The 23,220-nt window shown below is 37.1% G+C and overlaps 1 protein-coding gene across 1 annotated transcript; it reads right to left on the reverse strand.

The window, feature by feature from the left end:
• Positions 1–1,144: 1,144 nt before the first annotated feature.
• LOC145544695 (alpha-S2-casein) lies at positions 1,145–22,986 on the reverse strand. The gene is made up of 16 exons (XM_081587695.1): positions 22,936–22,986; positions 21,096–21,122; positions 18,082–18,105; positions 17,960–18,001; positions 17,549–17,575; positions 16,942–16,968; positions 16,493–16,519; positions 15,687–15,710; positions 15,546–15,590; positions 15,162–15,284; positions 14,613–14,639; positions 13,090–13,116; positions 3,014–3,037; positions 2,878–2,922; positions 1,949–2,068; positions 1,145–1,189 (listed from the first exon to the last, which is right to left on the reverse strand). Exons 1-16 carry the CDS (start codon positions 22,984–22,986, stop codon positions 1,178–1,180), a joined length of 672 nt encoding a protein of 223 aa, XP_081443821.1. The 3' UTR covers positions 1,145–1,177.
• Positions 22,987–23,220: the final 234 nt, after the last annotated feature.

A 23,220-nucleotide genomic window follows, 5' to 3' on the forward strand; every position in this document is an offset into this window, starting at 1 on the left:
TTGTAGCTTGGCATCGATAGTGGAGTGTTTGAGGCCTAGAGCTGGAGATTTGTGTTGGATTCTTGGCTTTTCCACTTTTACATGGTGATCATGAACAAGTTATTTAATTTCTATGAGGCTCAGTTTCCTTATCTCAACGTGGCTAATAATATTGGCTATTTAGCTTTTTGTGAACATGAAATTTAATATAGGTAAAAGGCTTAGGATTGTGACAAGCATTGCAAGGCCTCAATAAATTACTACCACTGTTACTACTTGTTTCTCTGAAATCTACTTTGTCCCATTGCAGGACACATACAAAGAACAAGAAATCTTGAGTGAGACAGAATGCCAAGATTGGAGATAACTTATATACTGCAAAGACAATATGAAAAAAAAGAAAAAGTGACTACACAAAAAAGCAACATTGATGTATACTTGTTTCCTTGACTGTCATCATGATTTTAAGGCAATGTTTAAAATGTCAAAAAGAATCACTAGGAGAAGTAGGTTTTGTGTGTTTAAAAAAATAATGATTTTTTTCCAGAGAAAATAATGCTTGTTTTAAACTAACTTGTGTAAGAAAACTTTATATTGTATATCTTTCACCAAACTGAAATTCTGGGTCTGAGTTCTAAGGTGACAGGTTAACATCCCTGTGATCATTATGCTTGTGACAATTTCCACCCAGAGCTCTTGCTTCTGACTGAATTTATCATCAACTATAGAGAACCTTCTCTATAATTTATTTTCAAAATATTTATAAAATGCATGCAAATATACAGATCACTTACATTTCTGAATCCAAGAGGTATAAGCAAAATTTAAAATATGTCATAAACCAACTATGACTTAAAGTTGAAGCTATATACTTCCCATGTGGCATTAATGGTAAGAACCTGCCTGCCAACACAGGAGATGTAAGAGACATGGGTTCGATCCCTGGATCAGCAAGATCCCTTGGAAGAGGGCATGGCAACCCACTCTAGTATTCTTGCCTGGAAAATCCCATGGATAGAGGAGCCTGGTGGGCTATAGTCCATAGGGTAGCACAGAGTCAGACATGACTGAAGCAATTTAACACGCATGTATATTACTTAATATTAGTCATCCTTCACACAAAAATCCCATTTATTGTTTAAATTATAAGCCTAAAGTTACTTACCAAAACCAGGTAGAAGCAGTTAATTCAAGAATCTTAAAGGTATCTCTTTAAAAGAGAAAGAAATAACATATTTTAGCTAATTACTTATAATAGCAAACAAACAATATTTACAACTCTGTGGAAATATTTAGAAAAATTTTTGGCACATTATATTCAAACTACAGATACTAAATTCTTATTTTCTATAATCATGGGGAAGATACCTTTAAATGCTATATGTATATTCAATAAAGTAAATCATATTTAAAAAATCCATATAAATGAAGTGACTTGCCCCAAATCAAAAGTTTATTTATGTCAGGTCTTCTGGATTCCAATCCTTTATTTTTATATTAAATTGTTGGTTCTCTAGGTTCAATTTCCTGCTCTCTCCTTATTCCTTATGTTAAAATATATTTCCTCAGTCACATTTTTAAAAAAATGAAACAAGGAGAGATGTTAATTAGAGTTTGGTCAGGCTACTTTTTGGAATTTCAGATACTTTTGTGAAATGGAAGTAATATTCTCTATGCTGACCCACCTGCAGAAAATGCTATAGAATCAACTGAAATATTATAAGCAAATACTTATGAAATTTAAATCCAATGCAAGCACAATGTATCATGATAATTATTTCTGCTTATTGTAGCTCTATTCATCCTATATGATTTATAATTCAATTTCCAGCCTAGAACATTTATTTGATTTTGTTTTAGCTTTTACTTTAGAACTTAGAATTTTATTTCCCCATTTCATTTCCCTATCTTATTTTTATTACAAAAGACAACTCGGTTTTCAAAATTAAAAATAAAAGGGAGAACTCACCACATAGGGCATAGCGTTTGTCTCAGGTTGAGTCCATGGCTTCATAGCTTTCTGATACTGATAAATGGTCTTGAGATATTGGGGCCAGGCGAATTTCTGGTAATACTGGCTGATTTTTTTCTAGGAAAATTATAATTATTCCATTATCCCATGTGTCAGAACACCTGGACCTAACCAAATAAAGTTTTACTTGGATAAATTCTAAATGATGCCGAACAGACTTAAGCAAAGTAAAGTTTATTCATATAAAATTATGTTTACTTTTATAAAATAAATGGTAGGTTTAAAAATATTCTTTGGTTATGTCAAACTCTAATGCCAAAATGCTTAAGTGTAAAAAAATGAAAAAAACTTGTGTAAGAAGGCAAGGGGATAATTTCTTAACAGTGTCTTAGACTGAAGCTTCTTTTCCATATCTCGTGGAAGTATCTTAGTTCTTAGAGTCATAGAATGTATGATTGAACTCAGTAGAATCTGTGACACTGAGCCAGTTGTTAATCTCTGCGTGTCATTTATCTTGTAGAAGTAAATGAATTAATATATTGCCTGTCACCTATTCTGTAATTAATAAATATCTCTCTCCTCTGTGTTCTATTTTGAACCATTTATATGGGTATGACTATAGATTATTATAGAGATTAAACACAGTGGTATCTGTCTTCAGGATAATTTCCTATTTTTATAAAGTGAAAAATCAGTGGGTTTTTAGAATGACCGGTTGGGTGGATACATGGCAATAGTACAGTTGGTACAATGGGAGAATGTTTTTGCAATAGTTTTGATCAAGTATAAGGAAGACTTATAGAAATTAGAATTTGTTTAAAAAATGTGACTTTTTTTGTTTTGCTTTGTTGTTGTTGAGAGGATTGTGGTTCAGCGGTGTCCAAGCTGAGTCTGAGTGTGCTACAAATGCTTGTATAAAAATTTACCAGAAAATTTAGGCGATTCTTTTCTTCTTTGGTCAGTTTAGTTTTCTGTTAATAACAAAAATAAACTGCAATAAATACAGAAGCAAATATTATAGGATAACATGTAATTAATTTTGTTGGAAGGGAAATTACTTACCTTACTGAATACTTCTGTTGATTCCTTACGGAAAAAAAATGAAAATCAGCTTTACTTGAATAGCCCACCAGTAATTTTGTTTGTATCATTACAATAGAGAACTAGAGCTAATTATTTTTAACAATTCAAGGCTAAATCACTGCTATCAAGTAATAAAGTGCTATTTTATAGAAATTTATCATGAATTTAATGAGTTTGAATATGCATTATCAGAGCATTCTCTGTGTCCGTACGATAATTGACTGAAAATATGTTTTGAGTTTCCATTTACATATATTATTCATATAATGTCAAATTCTCATCGAGTATAGTAGATGCAAAGCAAGGGAGTAGAGGAGAGAGGGAGAGAGAGAGGGAAAACTAAAACAAAGCAGGCTCTTGAGATATGTAGCAGAGCTTGCATATCCTTTCTGGGAAGACCATTGTTTTTTTAATGGCCGTGCCTCCCTGAGTGCTAAGTCACTTCAGTCCTACGTGACTCTTTGCAACCCTATGGACTGTAGCCTGCCAGACTCCTCTGTCCATGGGATACTCCAGGCAAGAATACTGGAATGGGTTGCCATGCCCTTCTTCAGTCAATCTTCTTGACCCAGGGATCAAATCTATGTTTCTTGTTTCCTGCATTGGCAGGCTGGTTCTTTAGCGCTAGTGCCTTCTGGGAAGCCCTTTTTAATGGGCACGGACCCCCAAATTAAAAGAAAAGGTAAGGCATGCTCCTAAAGCTCTCAAGGAGGTTGATGTTGGCCTGTGCCTCAGGCCACAAGACTGTGGGCCACAATCCATGTTTCATCCTCTCCTGGGATGTCTTCCCATTGCGTTTTTCCACTTGACTCATTCTAACCAGCAAGTGTTCTTTTAACTATGATTCACACAACCCATAATCCAATCCAGTATTCAACCCCCTGAACAACCAGAGAGACTCAGGGTAGAACTATGGTGAAGGCAATTGACAGGATGTTTATTTGGCATTGGCTTATTTTAAAAATGCCTGAGCTAGGGGATAAGATGGCGGAGGAATAGGACGGGGAGACCACTCTCTCCTCCACAAATGTATCGAAAGAACAACTAAACGCTGACCAAACTTCACAAAACTACTTCTGAAGGCTGGCTGAGGACTTCAGGCTTCCACAAAAACTGCGCATTATCTTCAAAAGAGGTAGGAGAAATTATAAAAGATAAAAAGAGAGACAAAAGAGTTAGGGACGGAGACCCGTCCCGGGGAGGGAGTCGTAAAAGAGGAGGAATTTCCAAGCACCAGGAAACCCTCTCACCGGCGGGTGTGGGGGAGGATTTTTTATCTCGGAGGGCAACGTAACTGGGAGGAAAAAATAAATAAAATCCACAGATTACGTGCCTAAAGCAACTCCCAGCAAAGAACCCCAGACGCTCGCATCATCCGCCACCAGCAAGTGGGGGCTGAACGGAGAGGAGCGGGCGGCATTGCCTAGGGTAAGGACCGGGCCCGAGTGCCCCGAGGGCAATCTGAGGGAGCTAACGTGAGATAGTAACCTAAACTGTGGGACAGCGAGAGAGAAAGAACTATCCCGCGAAAAGCCCAACTCTAAGGCACTGCCGGCCCGCTCACAGAACAAAGGACTGAGCGATACCAGAGGAGAGCTAGCCGGCTGCAGACCGCCCCATCCCCCGCCGGACACAGCGGGCAGGCGGGGCCCGCCAGAGCCGGAAAGGGGCAAACTCGGCTCCAGAGAGGGCACCCCCTACCAAACTGCAAACAGGCTCCCAGTTTCTAAGCAAAGACTGCCTGAGATCCCGGAGGGTCGACAGCCGCCGGGAGGGTCGCAGCCAGAGACCAGCTCCCCAGAACCGACACAAAGCACACCGGAGCCGGGCGCGCCCGTAAACCGAGGCGGGGACCAGGGAGGTGATAAGCCGCACCGCCCCAACAGGGAAGAGCGCCCTCGCCAAACTCCTGGCCGCCTGCGCAGCTCCGACCGGGAACGGCACAAGCCGCGGGCGAAACCGAGTCTGCGCCTTTGTGGAGTAACCGGGAGCCTGAACCTGAGCGGCTTAGACCTGGGAAGTGCACGCAGCTCAGGGCCCGCTCCCCGGCCGAGTAACCTGAAGCCTGAGCAGGGTAGACGGGGAAAGCACACACGCCGTGAGCGGGGGCGAACCCAGTGCGGCCGAGACACTGCGAGCTTACCACACGCACGCCAGAATTGCAGTGTTCCTTCCTCCCCACAGCACGATTGAACAAGCGAACCTAAAGAGATCACCTCCACCGCTTTGTTGCAGGGCGGAAATTAGATACTGAAGAGATCTCCAAACAGAAGCCAAATAAACAGAGGGAAGCGCTTTGGAAGGGACAGGCCAACAGATTAAGATCCCTGTAGTTAATACCGACTGCATTGAAAAGGACCTATAGATCTTGAAAAGTATAAGCAGGAATAAGGATCTATCTAAAACTGAGCAGATCCCACACTGCTCACAACAGCTCCAGAGAAAGTCTGGGATATATATTTTTTTTTACTATTTTTTTTTTTTTAATTAAAAAAAAAAATTTTTTTTTTCTCTTCTTTCCTTTTTCTTCAAGTCCTCTATTACACCTTTAACTTTCATTTTCATAACCCACTATTAACTTGCAAAAAAAAAAACAACCCTATTTTTGAAGCAAACTACATACATATATCTTATACCTTTTGTGTTTTCTTTTCTTAATGTTTTTTTCCTGTTCTACATTTTTTTACTGTTTCTTTTTTTACTGTTTTACTGTTTTTTTTTCTTTTTACACTGTTTCCTTTTTTCTTTTTTTTTTTTTTTTAGATTGTAAGTTTTATAAGAGTCTAAACTCTACTCTAGATTTTTAATCTTTGTTTTACATATTTGATATCAACTTTGTACATTTAAGAACCCAATCTTTAGGACCCACTTTTACTCAGGAGTGTGATCACTGGCCTGATCACTCTCTCCACCTATTGATGCTCTTTCTTCTCCCTCAGGGAACCTCTATCTCCCACCCTCCTCCTTCTCTTCTCAACCCAATTCTGTGAATCTCTGAGGGTGTTCTGGGTACCGGAGAACACTTCAGGAACAGGATACTGCCCAGATCTCTCTCTCCCCTCTTAATTCCTCCCTTTCTACTCATGCTCACCTCTGTTACCTTCCTCCCCCCTCTCTATGTATCTCTGTGAATCACTCTGAGGGTTCCAAACTGTGGAAACCACAGAGGGAAGTGCTTACTGGCTAGATTGCTCTCTCCACATTTGAATTCCCCTCTTCCCCTCCTGGTCACCTCAACCCACCCCCCCACCTCATCTCTCCATGTAACTCAGTGAACCTTTCTGGGTATCCCTCACTGTGGAGAATCTTTTCACCATTAACCTAAAAGTTTTATTATTGAGGCTGTATGGAAGGAGAAGTCTTGAGGCTACTGCAATAATAAGACTGAAAGCCAGGGGAAACATTAATTAATAAGAGACCATCCAATAGCCTCCATAAATACACTGAAACCAAGCTCCACCCAAGAGACAATAAGTTCCAGAGCAAGACATACCACGCAAATTCTCCAGCAACGCAGGAACATAGACCTGAGCATCAATATACAGGCTGCCCAGAGGCACACCAAATCCATAGACATCTCAAAAATTAATACTGGTCACTCCATTGCACTCTAGAGAGCAGAAATCCAGCTCCACCCACCAGAACACCGACACAAGCTCCCCCAACCAGGAAGCCTTGGCAAGCCACCTGTCCAACCCCAACCGCAGTGAGGAACCTCCACAACAAAGAGGAACTTCATACTACCAGAATACAGAAGGGCCACGCCTAACACAGCAATCTAAACAAGATGAAAAGACAGAGAAATACTCAGCAAGTAAAGGACAATGAGAAATGCCCACAAAGCCAAACAAAAGAGGAGGAGATAGGGAATCTATCTGAAAAAGAATTTAGAATAAGGATAATAAAAATGATCCAAAATCTTGAAAGAAAAATGGAGTTACAGATAAATAGCCTGGAGACAAAGATTGAGAAGATGCAAGAAATGTTTATCAAGGACTTAGAAGAAATAAAAAGGAATCAATATAGAATGAATAATGAAATAAAGGAGATAAAAGACACTCTGGAGGGAACCAACAGTAGAATAACGGAGGCAGAAGATAGGATAAGTGAGGTAGAAGATAGAATGATGGAAATAAACGAAGCAGAGAGGAAAAAAGAAAAAAGAATCAAAAGAAATGAGGAAAACCTCCGGGACCTCTGGGACAATATGAAACGCCCCAACATTCGAATCATAGGAGTCCCAGAAGAAGAAGATAAAAGGAAAGGCCATGAAAAAATACTCGAGGAGATAATAGTTTAGAATTTCCCTAAATTGAGGAAAGAAATAGTCACAGAAGTCCAAGAAACCCAGAGAGTTCCAAACAGGATAAACCCAAGGCGAAACACCCCAAGACACATATTAATCAAATTCACAAAGATCAAACACAAAGAACAAATATTAAAAGCAGCAAGGGAAAAACAACAAATAACACACAAGGGGATCCCCATAAGGATAACAGCTGATCTTTCAATAGAAACCCTTCAGGCTAGAAGGGAATGGCAGGACATACTTAAAGTAATGAAAGAGAATAATCTACAACCCAGATTACTGTACCCAGCAAGGATTTCATTCAGATATGAAGGAGAATTCAAAAGCTTTACAGACAAGCAAGAGCTGAGGGAATTCAGCACCACCAAACCAGCTCTCCAGCAAATGCTAAAGGATCTTCTCTAAACAGGAAACACAGAAAGGATGTTTCAACATGAACTCAAAACAACAAAGTAAATGGCAACGGGATCATACTTATCAATAATTACCTTAAATGTAAATGGGTTGAATGCCCCAACCAAAAGACAAAGGCTTGCTGAATGGATACAAAAACAAGACCCCTATATATGCTGTCTACAAGAGACCCACCTCAAAACTAGGGACACACACAGGCTGAAAGTGAAAGGATGGAAAAACATATTCCATGCAAACGGAGACCAAAAGAAAGCAGGAGTCGCAATACTCATTTCAGATAAAATAGACTTTAAAATAAAGGATGTGAAAAGGGACAAAGAAGGACACTACATAAAGATCAAAGGATCAATTCAAGAAGAAGACGTAACAATCATAAATATATATGCACCCAACATAGGAGCACCACAATATATAAGGCAAATACTAACAAGTATGAAAGGGGAAATTAACAATAACACAATAATAGTGGGAGACTTTAATACTCCACTCACGCATATGGATAGATCAACTAAACAGAAAATTAACAAGGAAACACAAACTTTAAATGATACAATAGACAAATTAGATTTAATTGATATTTACAGGAGTTTCCACCCCAAAACAATCAATTTTACCTTTTTCTCAAGTGCACATGGAACTTTCTCCAGGATAGATCACATCCTGGGCCATAAATCTAGCCTTGGTAAATTCAAAAAAATTGAAATCATCCCAGCCATCTTCTCTGACCACAATGCAGTAAGATTAGACCTCAATTACAGGAAAAAAGCTATTAAAAGTTCCAACATATGGAGGCTAAACAACACGCTTCTGAATAACCAACAAATCACAGAAGAAATCAAAAAAGAAATAAAATTATGCATGGAAACGAATGAAAATGAAAACACAACAACCCAAAACCTATGGGACACGGTAAAAGCAATACTAAGGGGAAGGTTCATAGCAATACAGGCGTACCTCAAGAAACAAGAAAAAAATCAAATAAATCAACTAACTCTACACCTAAAGCAACTAGAGAAGGAAGAAATGAAAAACCCCAGGGTCAGTAGAAGGAAAGAAATCTTAAAAATTAGGGCAGAAATAAATGCAAAAGAAACAAAAGAGACCATAGCAAAAATCAACAAAACTAAAAGCTGGTTTTTCGAGAAGATAAACAAAATTGATAAGCCATTAGCCAGACTCATCAAGAAACAAAGGGAGAAGAATCAGATCAACAAAATTAGAAATGAAAATGGAGAGATCACAACAGACTCCACAGAAATACAAAGGATCATAAGAGACTACTACCAACAGCTATATGCCAATAAAATGGACAACTTGGAAGAAATGGACAAATTCTTAGAAAAGTATAACTTTCCAAAACTGAACCATGAAGAAATAGAAGATCTTAACAGACCCATCACAAGCACGGAAATCGAAACTGTAATCAGAAATCTTCCAGCAAACAAAAGCCCAGGACCAGACGGCTTCACAGCGGAATTCTACCAAAAATTTAGAGAAGAGCTAACACCTATCCTACTCAAACTCTTCCAGAAAATTGCAGAAGATGGTAAACTTCCAAACTCATTCTATGAGGCCACCATCACCCTAATTCCAAAACCAGACAAAGATGTCACAAAAAAGGAAAACTACAGGCCAATATCACTGATGAACATAGATGCAAAAATCCTTAATAAAATTCTAGCAAACAGAATCCAACATCATATTAAAAAGATCATACATCATGACCAAGTGGGCTTTATCCCAGGAATGCAAGGTTTTTTTAACATCCGCAAATCAATCAATGTAATACACCACATTAACAAATTGAAAGAAAAAAACCATATGGTTATCTCAATAGATGCAGAAAAAGCCTTTGACAAAATTCAGCATCCATTTATGATTAAAACCCTCCAGAAAGCAGGAATAGAAGGAACATATCTCAACATAATAAAAGCTATATATGACAAACCCACAGCAAACATTATCCTCAATGGTGAAAAATTGAAAGCATTTGCCCTAAAGTCAGGAACAAGGCAAGGATGCCCACTTTCACCACTACTATTCAACATAGTTTTGGAAGTTTTGGCCACAGCAATCAGAGCTGAAAAAGAAATAAAAGGAATACAGATAGGAAAAGAAGAAGTAAAACTCTCACTGTTTGCAGACGACATGATTCTCTACATAGAAAACCCTAAAGACTCTACTAGAAAATTACTAGAGTTGATCAATGAATATAGTAAAGTTGCAGGATATAAAATTAACACACAGAAATCCCTTGCATTCCTATACTCCAATAATGAGAAAACAGAAAGACAAATTAAGGAAACAATACCATTCACCATTGCATCAAAAAGAATAAAATACTTAGGAATATATCTACCTAAAGAAACAAAAGACTTATATATAGAAAACTATAAAACACTGATGAAAGAAATCAAAGAGGACACAAACAGATGGAGAAATATACCGTGTTCATGGATTGGAAGAATTAATATAGTGAAAATGAGTATACTACCCAAAGCAATCTATAGATTCAATGCAATCCCTATCAAGCTACCAATGGTATTTTTCACAGAACTAGAACAAATCATCTCACAATTTGTATGGAAATATAAGAAACCTCGAATAGCTAAAGCAATCTTGAGGAAGAAGAATGGAACTGGAGGAATCAACCTGCCTGACTTCAGGCTCTACTACAAAGCCACAGTCATCAAGACAGTATGGTACTGGCACAAAGATAGAAATATAGATCAATGGAACAAAATAGAAAGCCCAGAGATAAACCCACGCACATATGGACACCTTATCTTCGACAAAGGAGGCAAGAATATTCAATGGAGAAAAGACAATCTCTTTAACAAGTGGTGCTGGGAAAACTGGTCAACCACTTGTAAAAGAATGAAACTAGAACACTTCCTAACACCGTACACAAAAATAAACTCAAAATGGATTAAAGATCTAAATGTAAGACCAGAAACAATAAAACTCCTAGAGGAAAACATAGGCAAAACACTCTCCGACATAAATCACAGCAGGATCCTCCATGACCCACCTCCTAGAATATTGGAAATAAAAGCAAAAATAAACAAATGGGACCTAATTAAAATTAAAAGCTTTTGCACAACAAAGGAAACTATAAACAAGGTGAAAAGACAGCCTTCAGAATGGGAGAAAATAATAGCAAATGAAGCAACAGACAAACAATTAATCTCAAAAATATACAAGCAACTTCTGCAGCTGAATTCCCGAAAAATAAACGACCCAATCAAAAAATGGGCCAAAGAACTAAACAGACATTTCTCCAAAGAAGACATACAGATGGCTAACAAACACATGAAAAGATGCTCAACATCACTCATTATTAGAGAAATGCAAATCAAAACCACAATGAGGTATCATTTCACACCAGTCAGAATGGCTGCTATCCAAAAGTCTACAAGCAATAAATGCTGGAGAGGGTGTGGAGAAAAGGGAACCCTCTTACACTGTTGGTGGGAATGCAAACTAGTACAGCCACTATGGAGAACAGTGTGGAGATTCCTTAAAAAACTGGGAATAGAACTGCCATATGACCCAGCAATCCCACTGCTGGGCATATACACCGAGGAAACCAGAATTGAAAGAGACGCGTGTACCCCAATGTTCATCGCAGCACTGTTTACAATAGCCAGGACATGGAAGCAACCTAGATGTCCATCAGCAGACGAATGGATAAGGAAGCTGTGGTACATATACACAATGGAATATTACTCAGCCATTAAAAAAAATACATTTGAATCGGTTCTACTGAGATGGATGAAACTGGAGCCCATTATACAGAGTGAAGTAAGCCAGAAAGAAAAACAACAATACAGTATACTAATGCATATATATGGAATTTGAAAGATGGTAACGATAACCCTATATGCGAGACAGAATAAGAGACACAGATGCATGGAACAATTTTATGGACTCTGAGGGAGAAGGTGAGGGTGGGACGTTCTGGGAGAATAGCATTGAAACATGTATATTATCATATGTGAAACAGAACACCATTCCATGTTCGATGCATGAGACAAGGGCTCAGGGCCGGGGCAATGGGATGATCCAGAAGGATGGGATGGGGAGGGAGGTGGGTGGGGGGTCCAGGAGGGGGAACACATGTAAACCCATGGCTGATTCATGTCAATGTATGGCAAAAACTATTGCAATGTTGTGAAGTGATTGGCCCCCAACTAAAATAAATAAATTTATAAAAAAAATAAATAAATAAAATCTCCACCTGCTAAAAAAATAAATAAATAAATAAATAAAATAAAAAAAATAAAAAAAAAACAAAAAAAAAATAAAAAAATAAAAATGCCTGTTATCAATGAATCAGGGTCCAGCTGAACATTATCAAAAGCATGGATAGAACAGCTACTCAACCCTTTGGATATACTTCCTTTCAGATCTCTAAAACGACTCTGAATCTGTGTATTTTTCTTACATGTGTTTTTATTTATTTTATTGGCTATTTTGATGTGGCTCTGTTAAACAATTAGCTATACCTAATTTGCTTAAAATAATTAACAGCAGAAAACTGCAATAAACTGCTGCTGCTGCTAAGTCGCTTCAGTAGTGTCTGACTCTGTGCGACCCCACAGATGGCAACTCACCAGGCTCCACTGTCCCTGGGATTCTCCAGGCAAGAATACTGGAGTGGGTTGCCATTTCCTTCTCCAGTGCATGAAAGTGAAAAGTGAAAGTGAAGTCGCTCAGTCGTGTCCGACTCTTCGTGACCCCGTAGGCTGTAGCCTACCAGGCTCCTCCGTCCATGGGATTTTCCAGGCAAGAGTACTGGATTGGGGTGCCATTGCCTTCTCGACAATAAACTAGTTGGTTGTTTATTTTAAAAGTATATTTTTTCTCACTGGATGAACTACTAGAAGATTCTTGGAGAAATAAAAAAATAGTCAAAATTTGGGGACCAAGATAATTGAATTCTTAGCAGTAGCAGTATAATTTTAATATTTGTGGAGTTTCAGTTCTTTCTCATTTTACAAAAAGAATAACAGTACAATAGGTAAAAAAGAATTGAAGTAAAATATCTAGTTCAAAAATAGTAAAAATTTGATTAAAAAAAGAGAGAAGCAGTGGAAAGAATATAAAACTTTTGTAATATAGAAAAGTCTTGCTCACATGGAAGGACTTAACTGAAAGAATTCAAGACAATTGAGCAGAGTTAAGTGTTGGAGAAAAATCATATTTTTAAATAACTTACAAATATAACTCTATTTTATTAAAAGCAGAATGTTTCACATAGGCCTAATTATTGATATTAGACTTTGGAAATATTAATTAAATATAGCTTCATGTATAAATAATATCTTACCATATCAACAGTCTTTTTTGAATTTTCCTTAAAAAATAAAAGAAGAATTAGATATTTAATTCCCACTGTATTGTCTATACATAATTTCCTTTTGACTATATTTAAAAAAACTCCTCTTTTATAAAGAATAATTCAATTTATTTTTATTGCTTTTGAAATCGCTGTTGTATCCAAGAATCTAACATAATGTAAAGGGCATAATGCTGGCTAAATGCATATTTCTTAAGTGAATGATGAATGACATATCTCATCAATGAACCAATAAATATGTAAATACATCTTATCTGACTGGTATCCATAACCACATTGTTTCCTGATTATATTTATGCAAATAAACAATATTTTATAACTGTAACAACATAAAAAGTAATTCTTAGCTATATTTAATGTAAGTGGTTTTGACTTGTTTCCTGAGAGGAGTTGGCACATATCTTTCACTTTATGAAAAAATTGAAATGATACATTTTAGTCTTGCTTATGAAATTGCTATTTCTCTTTTCTCAAATATTTTATTCATTATAAAGTAGGAATAAAACTAGGCAATTTCTTGTGTGATGTGCAAATGTGTTTAATTATGTGTGATGTGCAGGAAGACACTTGGATAACAGCAATTTATATGGATCTGAATGAATTTGAGTTCCTATTTCAGAATAATACATTGGATTTCTCCCACTCTGTTTCTAAAATTTAAGATGTATACCAGGTCTCATGGTGTGATAGCAATATTAATGGTGAGCTATAAATAAAGAAGTAGTAATAACATTTTGACAAAGTATACTAGCACAGATCCAATCTTTGTATCCTTCAATGTGTACATTTTTGTTCTGCCTTCCCCAGATTTTTCTTAGGGATCTAAAGTTCCAGTTTTCCCATTGGAAGAATTTTTCAATTTTTATATAAATCCAGATTTATTGCTTAAAGTGAAAGTGAAGCTGCTCAGTCGTGTCCGACTCTTTGCGACCCCATGGACTGCAGCCTGCCACGCTGTCCATCCATGGGGTTTTCCAGGCAAGAGTACAGGAGTGGGTTGCCATTTCCTTCTCAGAAGATCTTCCCAACCCAGGGATCGAACCCAGGTTTCCCGCATTGTAGACGGACGCTTTACCGTCTGAGCCACCAGGGAAGTATTATTGCTTAAGCAACTGCATCAAAGACTGTCTAGTACTGCTGCTGCTGCTGCTGCTAAGTCGCTTCAGTCGTGTCCGACTCTGTGCGACCCCATAGATGGCAGCCCACCAGGCTCCGCCGTCCCTAGGATTCTCCAGGCAAGAACACTGGAGTGGGTTGCCATTTCCTTCTCCAATGCATGAAAGTGAAAAGTGAAAGTAAGAACGCTCAGTCGTGTCTGACTCTTAGCGACCCCATGGACTGCAGCATACCAGGCTCCTCCGTCCATGGGATTTTCCAGGCAAGAGTACTGGAGTGGGGTGCCATTGCCTTCTCCGAGGTCTAGTACAGTGTATAATAAGTGAATAATATCTTGCTAGTTACCAGATTATTGCCTTTGTAGGTAAATGCCTTACCTCACTGGTGGAAAGCTGCTCTCTGTTCTATATCCAGAAAAAAAAAAAAGGGACCATGAAAACTTTCATTATTTATTCCTCATACGAGAAAACATTCCTTAAGACAGACTGTTTTATGAAAGAAAATGGTAGAGAGAACCTGGAACGTAGGTAAATTACTTCATTTCTCTATATTTTCTTAACAAAGCAATCTTTTTGTTACATGAAATTAATGATTACTATTTCCTCTTAGAGAATTGTTTGAGAAGCCAATCAAAATGATATAGAAGCAAACTCTTAGGACAGGTATGTTCAATTTAAATTAAATTACTTATTTGTCACTATGGTTGCTATTGTTATTTGTTACTATACTTGAGCTATTTTTTGTTTGTGATTTAATTTCAGGACTATAAGATTTTTGCAATTGTTCTGCTTTCTAAGTTAAAACTGTCTTGTTGGGACATTTTATCTCTAGATATTTTACAAATCTTTATCCTGAACTCATCCCTCACCAAAAACGAAAAGAAAAACAAATAAACAAGAAACCACAAGTAAAAAAGCAGCACTCACCACAGTGGGAGTAAAGGGGCCAGCATTTCTCTTAACCTGATCCCATGGGTTCATAACAACTGGACCTTGATACAGATACTGGAGATACTGGGGGATCTTCTGATAAAACTGACTGATTTCATTCTAGAGGGAAAGAAAATTATCAGTATTTACTCCAGTATTGAATCTTCTCTGGGTCAAAAGTAGATTATAGAAGAACCAAGTTTCTTAGAACTTTATGTAATTAGATAATTTATACAAAATGGCAAACTTACCTAACAAGGGTTGTTTAGTAACATAAAAATTTTCTGTAACTGGGATAGAATGAGTTATGTGAACATGTGGAGAAGAAGCAGCGGTACTATGACTGTTTACTTGAAGTTATAATTTGTATGAGAAATTTACCAGTGCTTTCTGGTAGTGCTTATCATCCACAGTAATCTTAACTTCCTGTTAAGAAAATAAAACACTTGCTATAAAAATAAACAAAAAGAAAACAAAGCTGGGTGATATGAATTTCATTTTATTTGAATGAAAATAAGTTACCTCTGTGGCAACTTCAGCAGATTCCTTCGGGGAAGAAAAGGAGGATTAATTAACTTGCATGATTTAGTCTTAGCATTGTACTCGAGTAGAAAGGGCAATTCATTAAGTATATTTAGAGTCCAAACTACTACTACTGAGAAATTATAGTATGTATTAGAGATTCAAAAAATTGAAAATTCAGAGTCCTCAGTTTCAAAGTAATAACATGTGACTGAAAACACTTTTCATTTTAAAGTTTTCATCAATTCTACATTATTCCTTCAATATCAAATGCTTAGGGATGTAGACAGGTGACAAACAAGTTTACAAAGTTGGCCTAGTGAGATGTGGCAAACTGAACCCAGCATACCCTTCCTAGAGCACACATTGCTATTTATAGGAGGCCATTGGCTCTCCATTCCAGACAGACCTGTGGCTTAGAGAAACAGTAAAGCAGCCTTCCTGGATGTTTAGGAAGTCTTCGGGCTGTGCCTCAAGGCACAAGGCTCTGAGCCAAGGGTATGCTTCTCCCTTTCCCAGGCACCTTTCCCCATTGTGCTCATTGCTTGGGTATTTCTATTAATACTAGAGCATGTCTTTCTTTCTTTCCTCTGGAGTCATATATTTGATATCTCTGTGAAAGAACACCCATGTATACCAGGGTGTAGATAGTCACTTTCCAGTCTCCCCAGTATGACATTAAGTTTGGGTAAATGATTTCTCCATTGCTAACCCTATTTGTGATGTTAACAACAAATTACTACACACTGTTGAAAATCTATTTTGGATGAACTTGCTATTTGATGTTAAAAGAAAAGGTCTCTTACCTCACTAGATGAGCTGATAGAATATTCCTTGAAAAAAATAATATATACAATAAAAATCTGGTTACCAGAAGAAAGGCAAGCATTATTTTTTGCATGTTAATGTTTACTTGGGATATGTCTCTTATTACAAACATGATCATTAGTATGATGTTAAAAGGATTGAAATAAAAGCAATGCAACCAGGCTTCTTGGCTGCTTGTTTTTAATCATCTTTAGCAAATAAGTAGAAGAGATAGAAATTATCATATATTCAAATGTAAGCGGCTCAAGAGAATACACAGTGATTTAGGTGGACAGGGAAAACTGTCATTTTGAAGCAACTTATAAATCATTTTCCAGTTTATTAAAAAAGGAAATTTAAGCATGTTCCCATACACCATTACTAATCTTAGAATGTTAAATATTGGTAATATGAACCAAAAATGTTCAAATATATAAAAATTTCTCACCTCTTCATTTGCATTTCTTACAACTTCCTTAAAGAGAGAAGACAAATAGTTAGATGTATTTCCCCACAGCATTGCTATACTATTTTCTCTAAATATAAGAGGAAAAATTCCTCTCTCATAAAGAGATGAATTAGAGTGGATTCACTTTCATTGTATGAGTTTTGTATAAGTTATAACAGAATTTCCTATTTGATGACAGTGGTATTTATTGTTGTTTACTGTGTTTATTGTTGTATCCCCAGTGAGTCTCATAATTATTATTGTATTCCTAGAGACTAAGATAATGTTGGGGACATAGTTCTTGTTGAATAAAAGATTTGTCAAGTGAATGAATGAATATACAAGATAACTTTAGGCAAGGCACGGATACGTTTTCTTTCTCATTTTAATAGTCATTACTTATCTTATTATGTATTAGGAAAAATACATCATTAGGCCAACTGACATGCTTTAGGAAGCAAATATATATTGTTTCTGTGATAAATTGATTGAGTCAGTTTTAAGAAAATATTGCAACTGAAAAAGAATTTTAAAAAAGAATAAAATAAGTTCAAATACTATAATATTTTACTTCATATTATGCTACAGATATGAAATCAGTGTATACCTTGCAGGATGTGGACCAAAGGTTCTCCTAAAAGAAACCAAAGCCAAAAGGATATAGCATTTATTGAAATGTAGTGTTAATATTCTTTAGCATACAGTTATAGCAAAGAAAATATGATTTTGTGAACAAAAGAGTATAGAATTAGAGAAGAAAAGTAAAAATGATGAACCTTTAACAAGAAATTCTTTCAAAGATATTCTGCTTTAACATTGTGGCTCAAAAATGGCTCTCAAATCTTTTCCCAGAATTCCTTTCATTGGTATATAGCATTTAAACAAAACAATGAAACATCACCATTTTCACAATCACAAACATAATTCTCTTTTTGACTGAATGAGAAAGTGATCGGTGTTTGATAGAAAAGCTGTCTCATCAGTGAAAGATTAATAGACTAAAGTAATCAAACTTTACCTTGCAGGGATGAATGGCCATATTCTTTTCCTGCTTATATGTCTACAAAATAAATAAATTTATTTTATAACTTTGATTAAAGCTAAAATATATTCTATTTGACTTAAGAATTTGGTACTTACCTCCTGGGAGATGTTGATAGATTCCTTAGAAAAAGAAAGAAAATATTACTCATTTACCTAAATTGAATTCATATTAGCTTAATAATATACTGATCTACAACCATTATCCATGCGGTAGATAACATATTAGTCTTTACCTGAATTACAGAACAAAATTAACTGAAGTTTCACTCCCTCTACATAACTGTTATATTTCATATCAGTTCAGTTCAGTTCAGTCACTCAGTCGTGTCTGACTCTTCGCAACCCCATGAATTGCAGCATGCCAGGCCTCTCTGTCCATCACCAACTCCAGGAGTCTACCCAAACCCATGTCCATCGAGTCAGTGATGCCATCCAACCATCTCATCCTCTGTTGTCCCCTTCTCCTCCTGCCCCCAATCCTTCCCAGCATTAGGGTCTTTTCCAATGAGTCAACTCTTTGCATGAGGTGGCCAAAGTATTGGAGTTTCAGCTTCAACATCAGACCTTCCAATGAACACCCAGGATTGATCTCCTTTAGGATGGATTAATTGGATCTCCTTGCAGTCCAAGAGACTCTCAAGAGTCTTCTCCAACACCACAGTTCAAAAGCATCAATTCTGCAGTGCTCAGCTTTCTTCATCGTTCAACTCTCATATCCATACATGACCACTGGAAAAACCATAGCCTTGACTAGACGGACTTTTGTTGGCAAAGTAATGTCTCTGCTTTTAAATGTGCTATCTAGGTTGGCCATAATCTTCCTTCCAAGGAGTAAGCGTCTCTTAATTTCATGGCTACAATCACCATCAGCAGTGATTTTGGAGCCCAAAAAAATAAAGTCTGACTCTGTTTCCACTGTTTGCCCATCTATTTGCCATGAAGTGATGGGACCGGATGCCATGATCTTAGTTTTCCGAATGTTGAGCTTTAAGCCAACTTTTTCACTCTCCTCTTTCACTTTCATCAAGAGGCTCCTTAGTTCTTCTTCACTTTCTGCCATAAGGGTGGTGTCATCTGCATATCTGAGGTTATTGATATTTCTCCCAGCAATCTTGATTCCAGCTTGTGTTTCTTCCAGCCCAGCGTTTCTCATGATGTACTCTGCATATAAGTTAAATAAGCAGGGTGACAATATACAGCCTTGATGTACTCCTTTTCCTATTTGGAACCAGTCTGTTGTTCCATGTCCAGTTCTAATTGTTGCTTCCTGACCTGCATGCAGGTTTCTCAAGAGACAGGTCAGATGATCTGGTATTCCCATCTCTTTCAGAATTTTCCACAGTTTGTTGTGATCCACACAGTCAAAGGCTTTGGCATAGTCAATAAAGCAGAAATAGATGTTTTTCTGGAACTCTCTTGCTTTTTCGATGATCCAGCAGATATTGGCAATTTGATCTCTGGTTCCTCTGCCTTTTCTAAAACCAGCTTGAACATCTGGAAGTTCACAGTTCATGTATTGCTGAAGCCTGGCTTGGAGAATTTTGAGCATTGCTTTACTAGCGTGTGAGATGAGTGCAATTGTGCGGTAGTTTGAGCATTCTTTGGCATTGGCTTTCTTTGGGATTGGAATGAAAACTGACCTTTTCCATTCCCGTGGCCACTGCTGAGTTTTCCAAATTTGCTGGCATATCGAGTGCAGCACTTTCACAGCATCATCTTTGAGAATTTGAAATAGTTCAACTGGAATTCCATCACCTTCACTAGCTTTGTTTGTAGTAATGCTTTCTAAGGCCCACTTGACTTCACATTCCAGGATGTCTGGCTCTAGGTGAGTGATCACACCATCGTGATTATCTGGGTTGTGAAGATCTTTTTTGAACAGTTCTGTGTATTCTTGCCACCTCTTCTTAATACCCTCTGCTTCTGTTAGGTCCATACCATTTCTGTCCTTTATCGAGCCTATCTTTGCATAAAATGTTCCTTTGGTATCTCTAATTTTCTTGAAGGGCTCTCTAGTCTTTCCCAATCTGTTGTTTTCCTCTATTTCTTTGCACTGATCGCTGAGGAAGGCTTTCTTATCTCTCCTTGCTATTCTTTGGAACTCTGCATTCAGATGGGGATATCTTTCCTTTTCTCCTTTGCTTTTCTCTTCTCTTCTCTTCCCAACTATCTGTAAGGCCTCCTCAGACAGCCATTTTGCTTTTTTGCATTACTTTTCCATCGGAATTGTCTTGATCCCTGTCTCCTGTACAATGTCACGAACCTCTGTCCATAGTTCATCAGGCACTCTGTCTATCAGATCTAGTCCCTTAAATCTATTTGTCACTTCTACTGTATACTCCTAAGGGATTTGATCTAGGTCACACCTGAATGGTCTAGTGGTTTTCCCTACTTTCTTCAATTTAAGTCTGAATTTGGCAATAAGCAGTTCATGATCTGAGCCACAGTCTGCTTCCTGTCTTGTTTTTGCTGACTGTATAGAGCTTTTCCATATACCTAACTCATTTTGCATTGTGCTTTGGGTTATGAATATGTGAATCAAAAACTTTCCCAAGTATCATCCACAGGGAAGAAAGAATAGGTTTTCTATTTCCTCTGTACAATTTTCAGTGTTCTTTTTCATATTATTATTATCATATTTTTTCTTCTGTCTTTTTAAAAGAGATTAAACACATCACAGGAAAACAAGAAAATGCTTAGGTGACACTGGAGGTGTCTGTGGGAACCTGTTATGTACCCAAAGCTGGGAAGTCATTTAGGAAGTAGCATGTAATATGGCTCCAGAAAAGCTTTAGTCCTTTTTGCAGAAACATAGAATGGCTTCCTGTTACTGTACTCACAAAATATTCATAATTACTTGTGAACAAACATCATTAATATTGAGACATCGTCTGAAAAAAATGTACTAATCCAATCTTCGTGATTTGAATGTGTAGATTTTTGGTCTTTATTCCTCTCTATATACCTTTTCATTATGGTTGTACTTCCAATTTTCTCTAATTCTATAGTTCTAGACTCACTGGTGAAAAATTATTTTAAAGACAATAGTTTAGGGCATATTCTGTTTTTACTAACTGAAAAGATTTTCTGTTGATAATAAAGTGTCTTACTTCACTGGAGGAGACATGTTCCATCTTCTATAAACAAAAGCAAATACAGTTTTTAGTTTTATGGTAGACTTAAAATGCCAAGATATCCCACTATTTTGTTTTGTTTTTATCATTGTTCCTGTTGTTTTGATGGCAAGAGACTTTTAGGAATTTGTTTCTGGAAATGAATGATGTTTAGTTGAATTTTTTCACTATTATTATAATATTATATCCTATAATATTACCAGCAAATCATTCTGTACTTCAAACAAATCCTTTTTATAGCTTAATGTAGTTCTTGCTTTTAGGAAGTGTTGGATTCTTAGTTTATCCTGTCACAGTTTAAAATATAATGTATGTGCACATGTGCTACAGAATCTTAAAATGTTTATAATACCATGATATTTTGTTTAATTTAGTTTTTGTTAGTTTTGTTAGATTTAATTACTCTTAAGGAAATGATTGAGGACAATTACTGATTTACAGAGAAGAGTAATTAAGACTAGGAGATTATAAATAAGAAACAATGAAACTTGGTGTAAGATTGACCACTGAAGCTTATTTTATCTTATATTCACCTAACTGGAATTCTTACTGTAGCTAAGCTCTTGGTTTGGCTTTAAATTTAGGGACTAACAGAAACTTTTCAAGATTCATGTGTGAGGTGTGGAAATGGAAAGGAAGCAAAGAACTCTGGTCACATCTGAAAAGTGAAAGTGAATGAAAGCATCCAACTCTTTGTGACCCCCTGAACTGTATAGCCCATGGAATTCTCCAGGCCAGAATACTGGAGTGGTTAGTCTTTCCCTTCTCCAGGGGATCTTCCCAACCCTGGTATCAAACTCAAGTCTCCAGCATTGCGGGCAGATTCTTTAGCAACGGAGCCACAAGAAAAGCCCAATCTGAAGGGGGTGAGAACTGGGCATGGGAGAGGTGTTGGCAGCACAGGCTGCAGGGTAAGGGAAGAAGCCCAGTTGCTCCTGAGGGAGCTAACAGATTACATGCCTGTATCTTCAAAGCGCTTCATGTGAAGCATCTAGTCCTTCTTTATCATTGTATAATATGAATATTTCTATAACATTCTCACTAGAAGATGTTGCTTTGAGAAGTGAAGGGTTGACTTTGCATTAGGTTATCTGGCAAGTCATTTTCAAAGTTGTTGTTGCTGTTTAGTCTCTCAGTCGTGTCTGACTCTTTGCAACTCATGGCCTGTAGCCTGCCAAGCTCTTCTGTTCATGGAATTCTCCAGGCAAGAATACTGGAGTGGGCTGCCATTTCCTTCTCCATGGGATCTTTCTGACCCAGAGATGGAACTGGAGTCTCCTGCATTGCAGGTGGATTCTTTACCACTGAGCCACCTGGGAAGCCCAACTCCTAAAGTTAGCACTATTCAACACTTCCCTGTTTCCTATCAAAGCATCATTGTTGCTGAGCTACTAGAGTCAAGAATGATGAAATTCTGACATGTGCTTGAGAGATGGTTTGGGAATCTACATTTTCTCTGTGACTCTCCTGAACTTTAAAAGAAGTCCTGTTATGGTTTCATGTTTCTTACTTTTAAGAAGTGATTCTTGGAGTGAAAATATTTCCCCAATAAATTCAAAAGTTTATGGAAGAAAGTGTATGCTTTTTAACTTAGAACTAAAAATCTTTCCAATCCTACAAGGAGAATGCTTTATAAGTGGTATTTTTGTCCTTTTTCATAACTTATATAAGGCAGGGGCAAGGCCATCTTTGATTATAGGTTTCAAAGTTTATACATTTCCTCTCTCTTCCCGGCTATCTACCCCTGACATTATCCTCATAAACAATTTACTATTCTTTACATAATATATTCTCATCAATATCTTATTATACTTACATGCTTTGCGAGGGCAACAGCCAAAAGGCAGGTAAAAATGAAGAACTTCATGTTTATTTGGTCCTGTGGAATAGATAAGAAGCTAATTATTAACAGTTTTACTCTCCTTATAATCACATATTTCCTCATTAATTATGTATTAAATTATCTTCAGATAATTAGAAAAGGGCAATGAAGACTGATAAAAGCAGAGTCATTGAGAAACACATGGGTTTGAATATGATGAGTTCTTTACAAAAAGAAGTTAACACAACCTAATGTAAAATCTTAGTTTCTAGATTGTGG

Source organism: Giraffa tippelskirchi, chromosome 1 (assembly GCF_054371585.1).
Source record: "Giraffa tippelskirchi isolate mGirTip1 chromosome 1, T2T-mGirTip1v1.2.pri, whole genome shotgun sequence".
NCBI classification, from domain to species: domain Eukaryota; kingdom Metazoa; phylum Chordata; class Mammalia; order Artiodactyla; family Giraffidae; genus Giraffa; species Giraffa tippelskirchi.

Excerpts from the sequence above, each read along its gene's own strand:
- LOC145544695 (XM_081587695.1), bottom strand. The coding sequence starts at position 22,986 with ATGAAGTTCTTCATTTTTACCTGCCTTTTGGCTGTTGCCCTCGCAAAG. Across the intron at positions 18,106-21,095 it reads AACATGTCTCCTCCAGTGAA|GAATCTATCAACATCTCCCA; the intron begins GTAAGACACTTT and ends TCTTTTTCTAAG. Across the intron at positions 13,117-14,612 it reads AGCAGCTTTCCACCAGTGAG|GAAAATTCAAAAAAGACTGT; the intron begins GTAAGGCATTTA and ends TTATTTTTTAAG.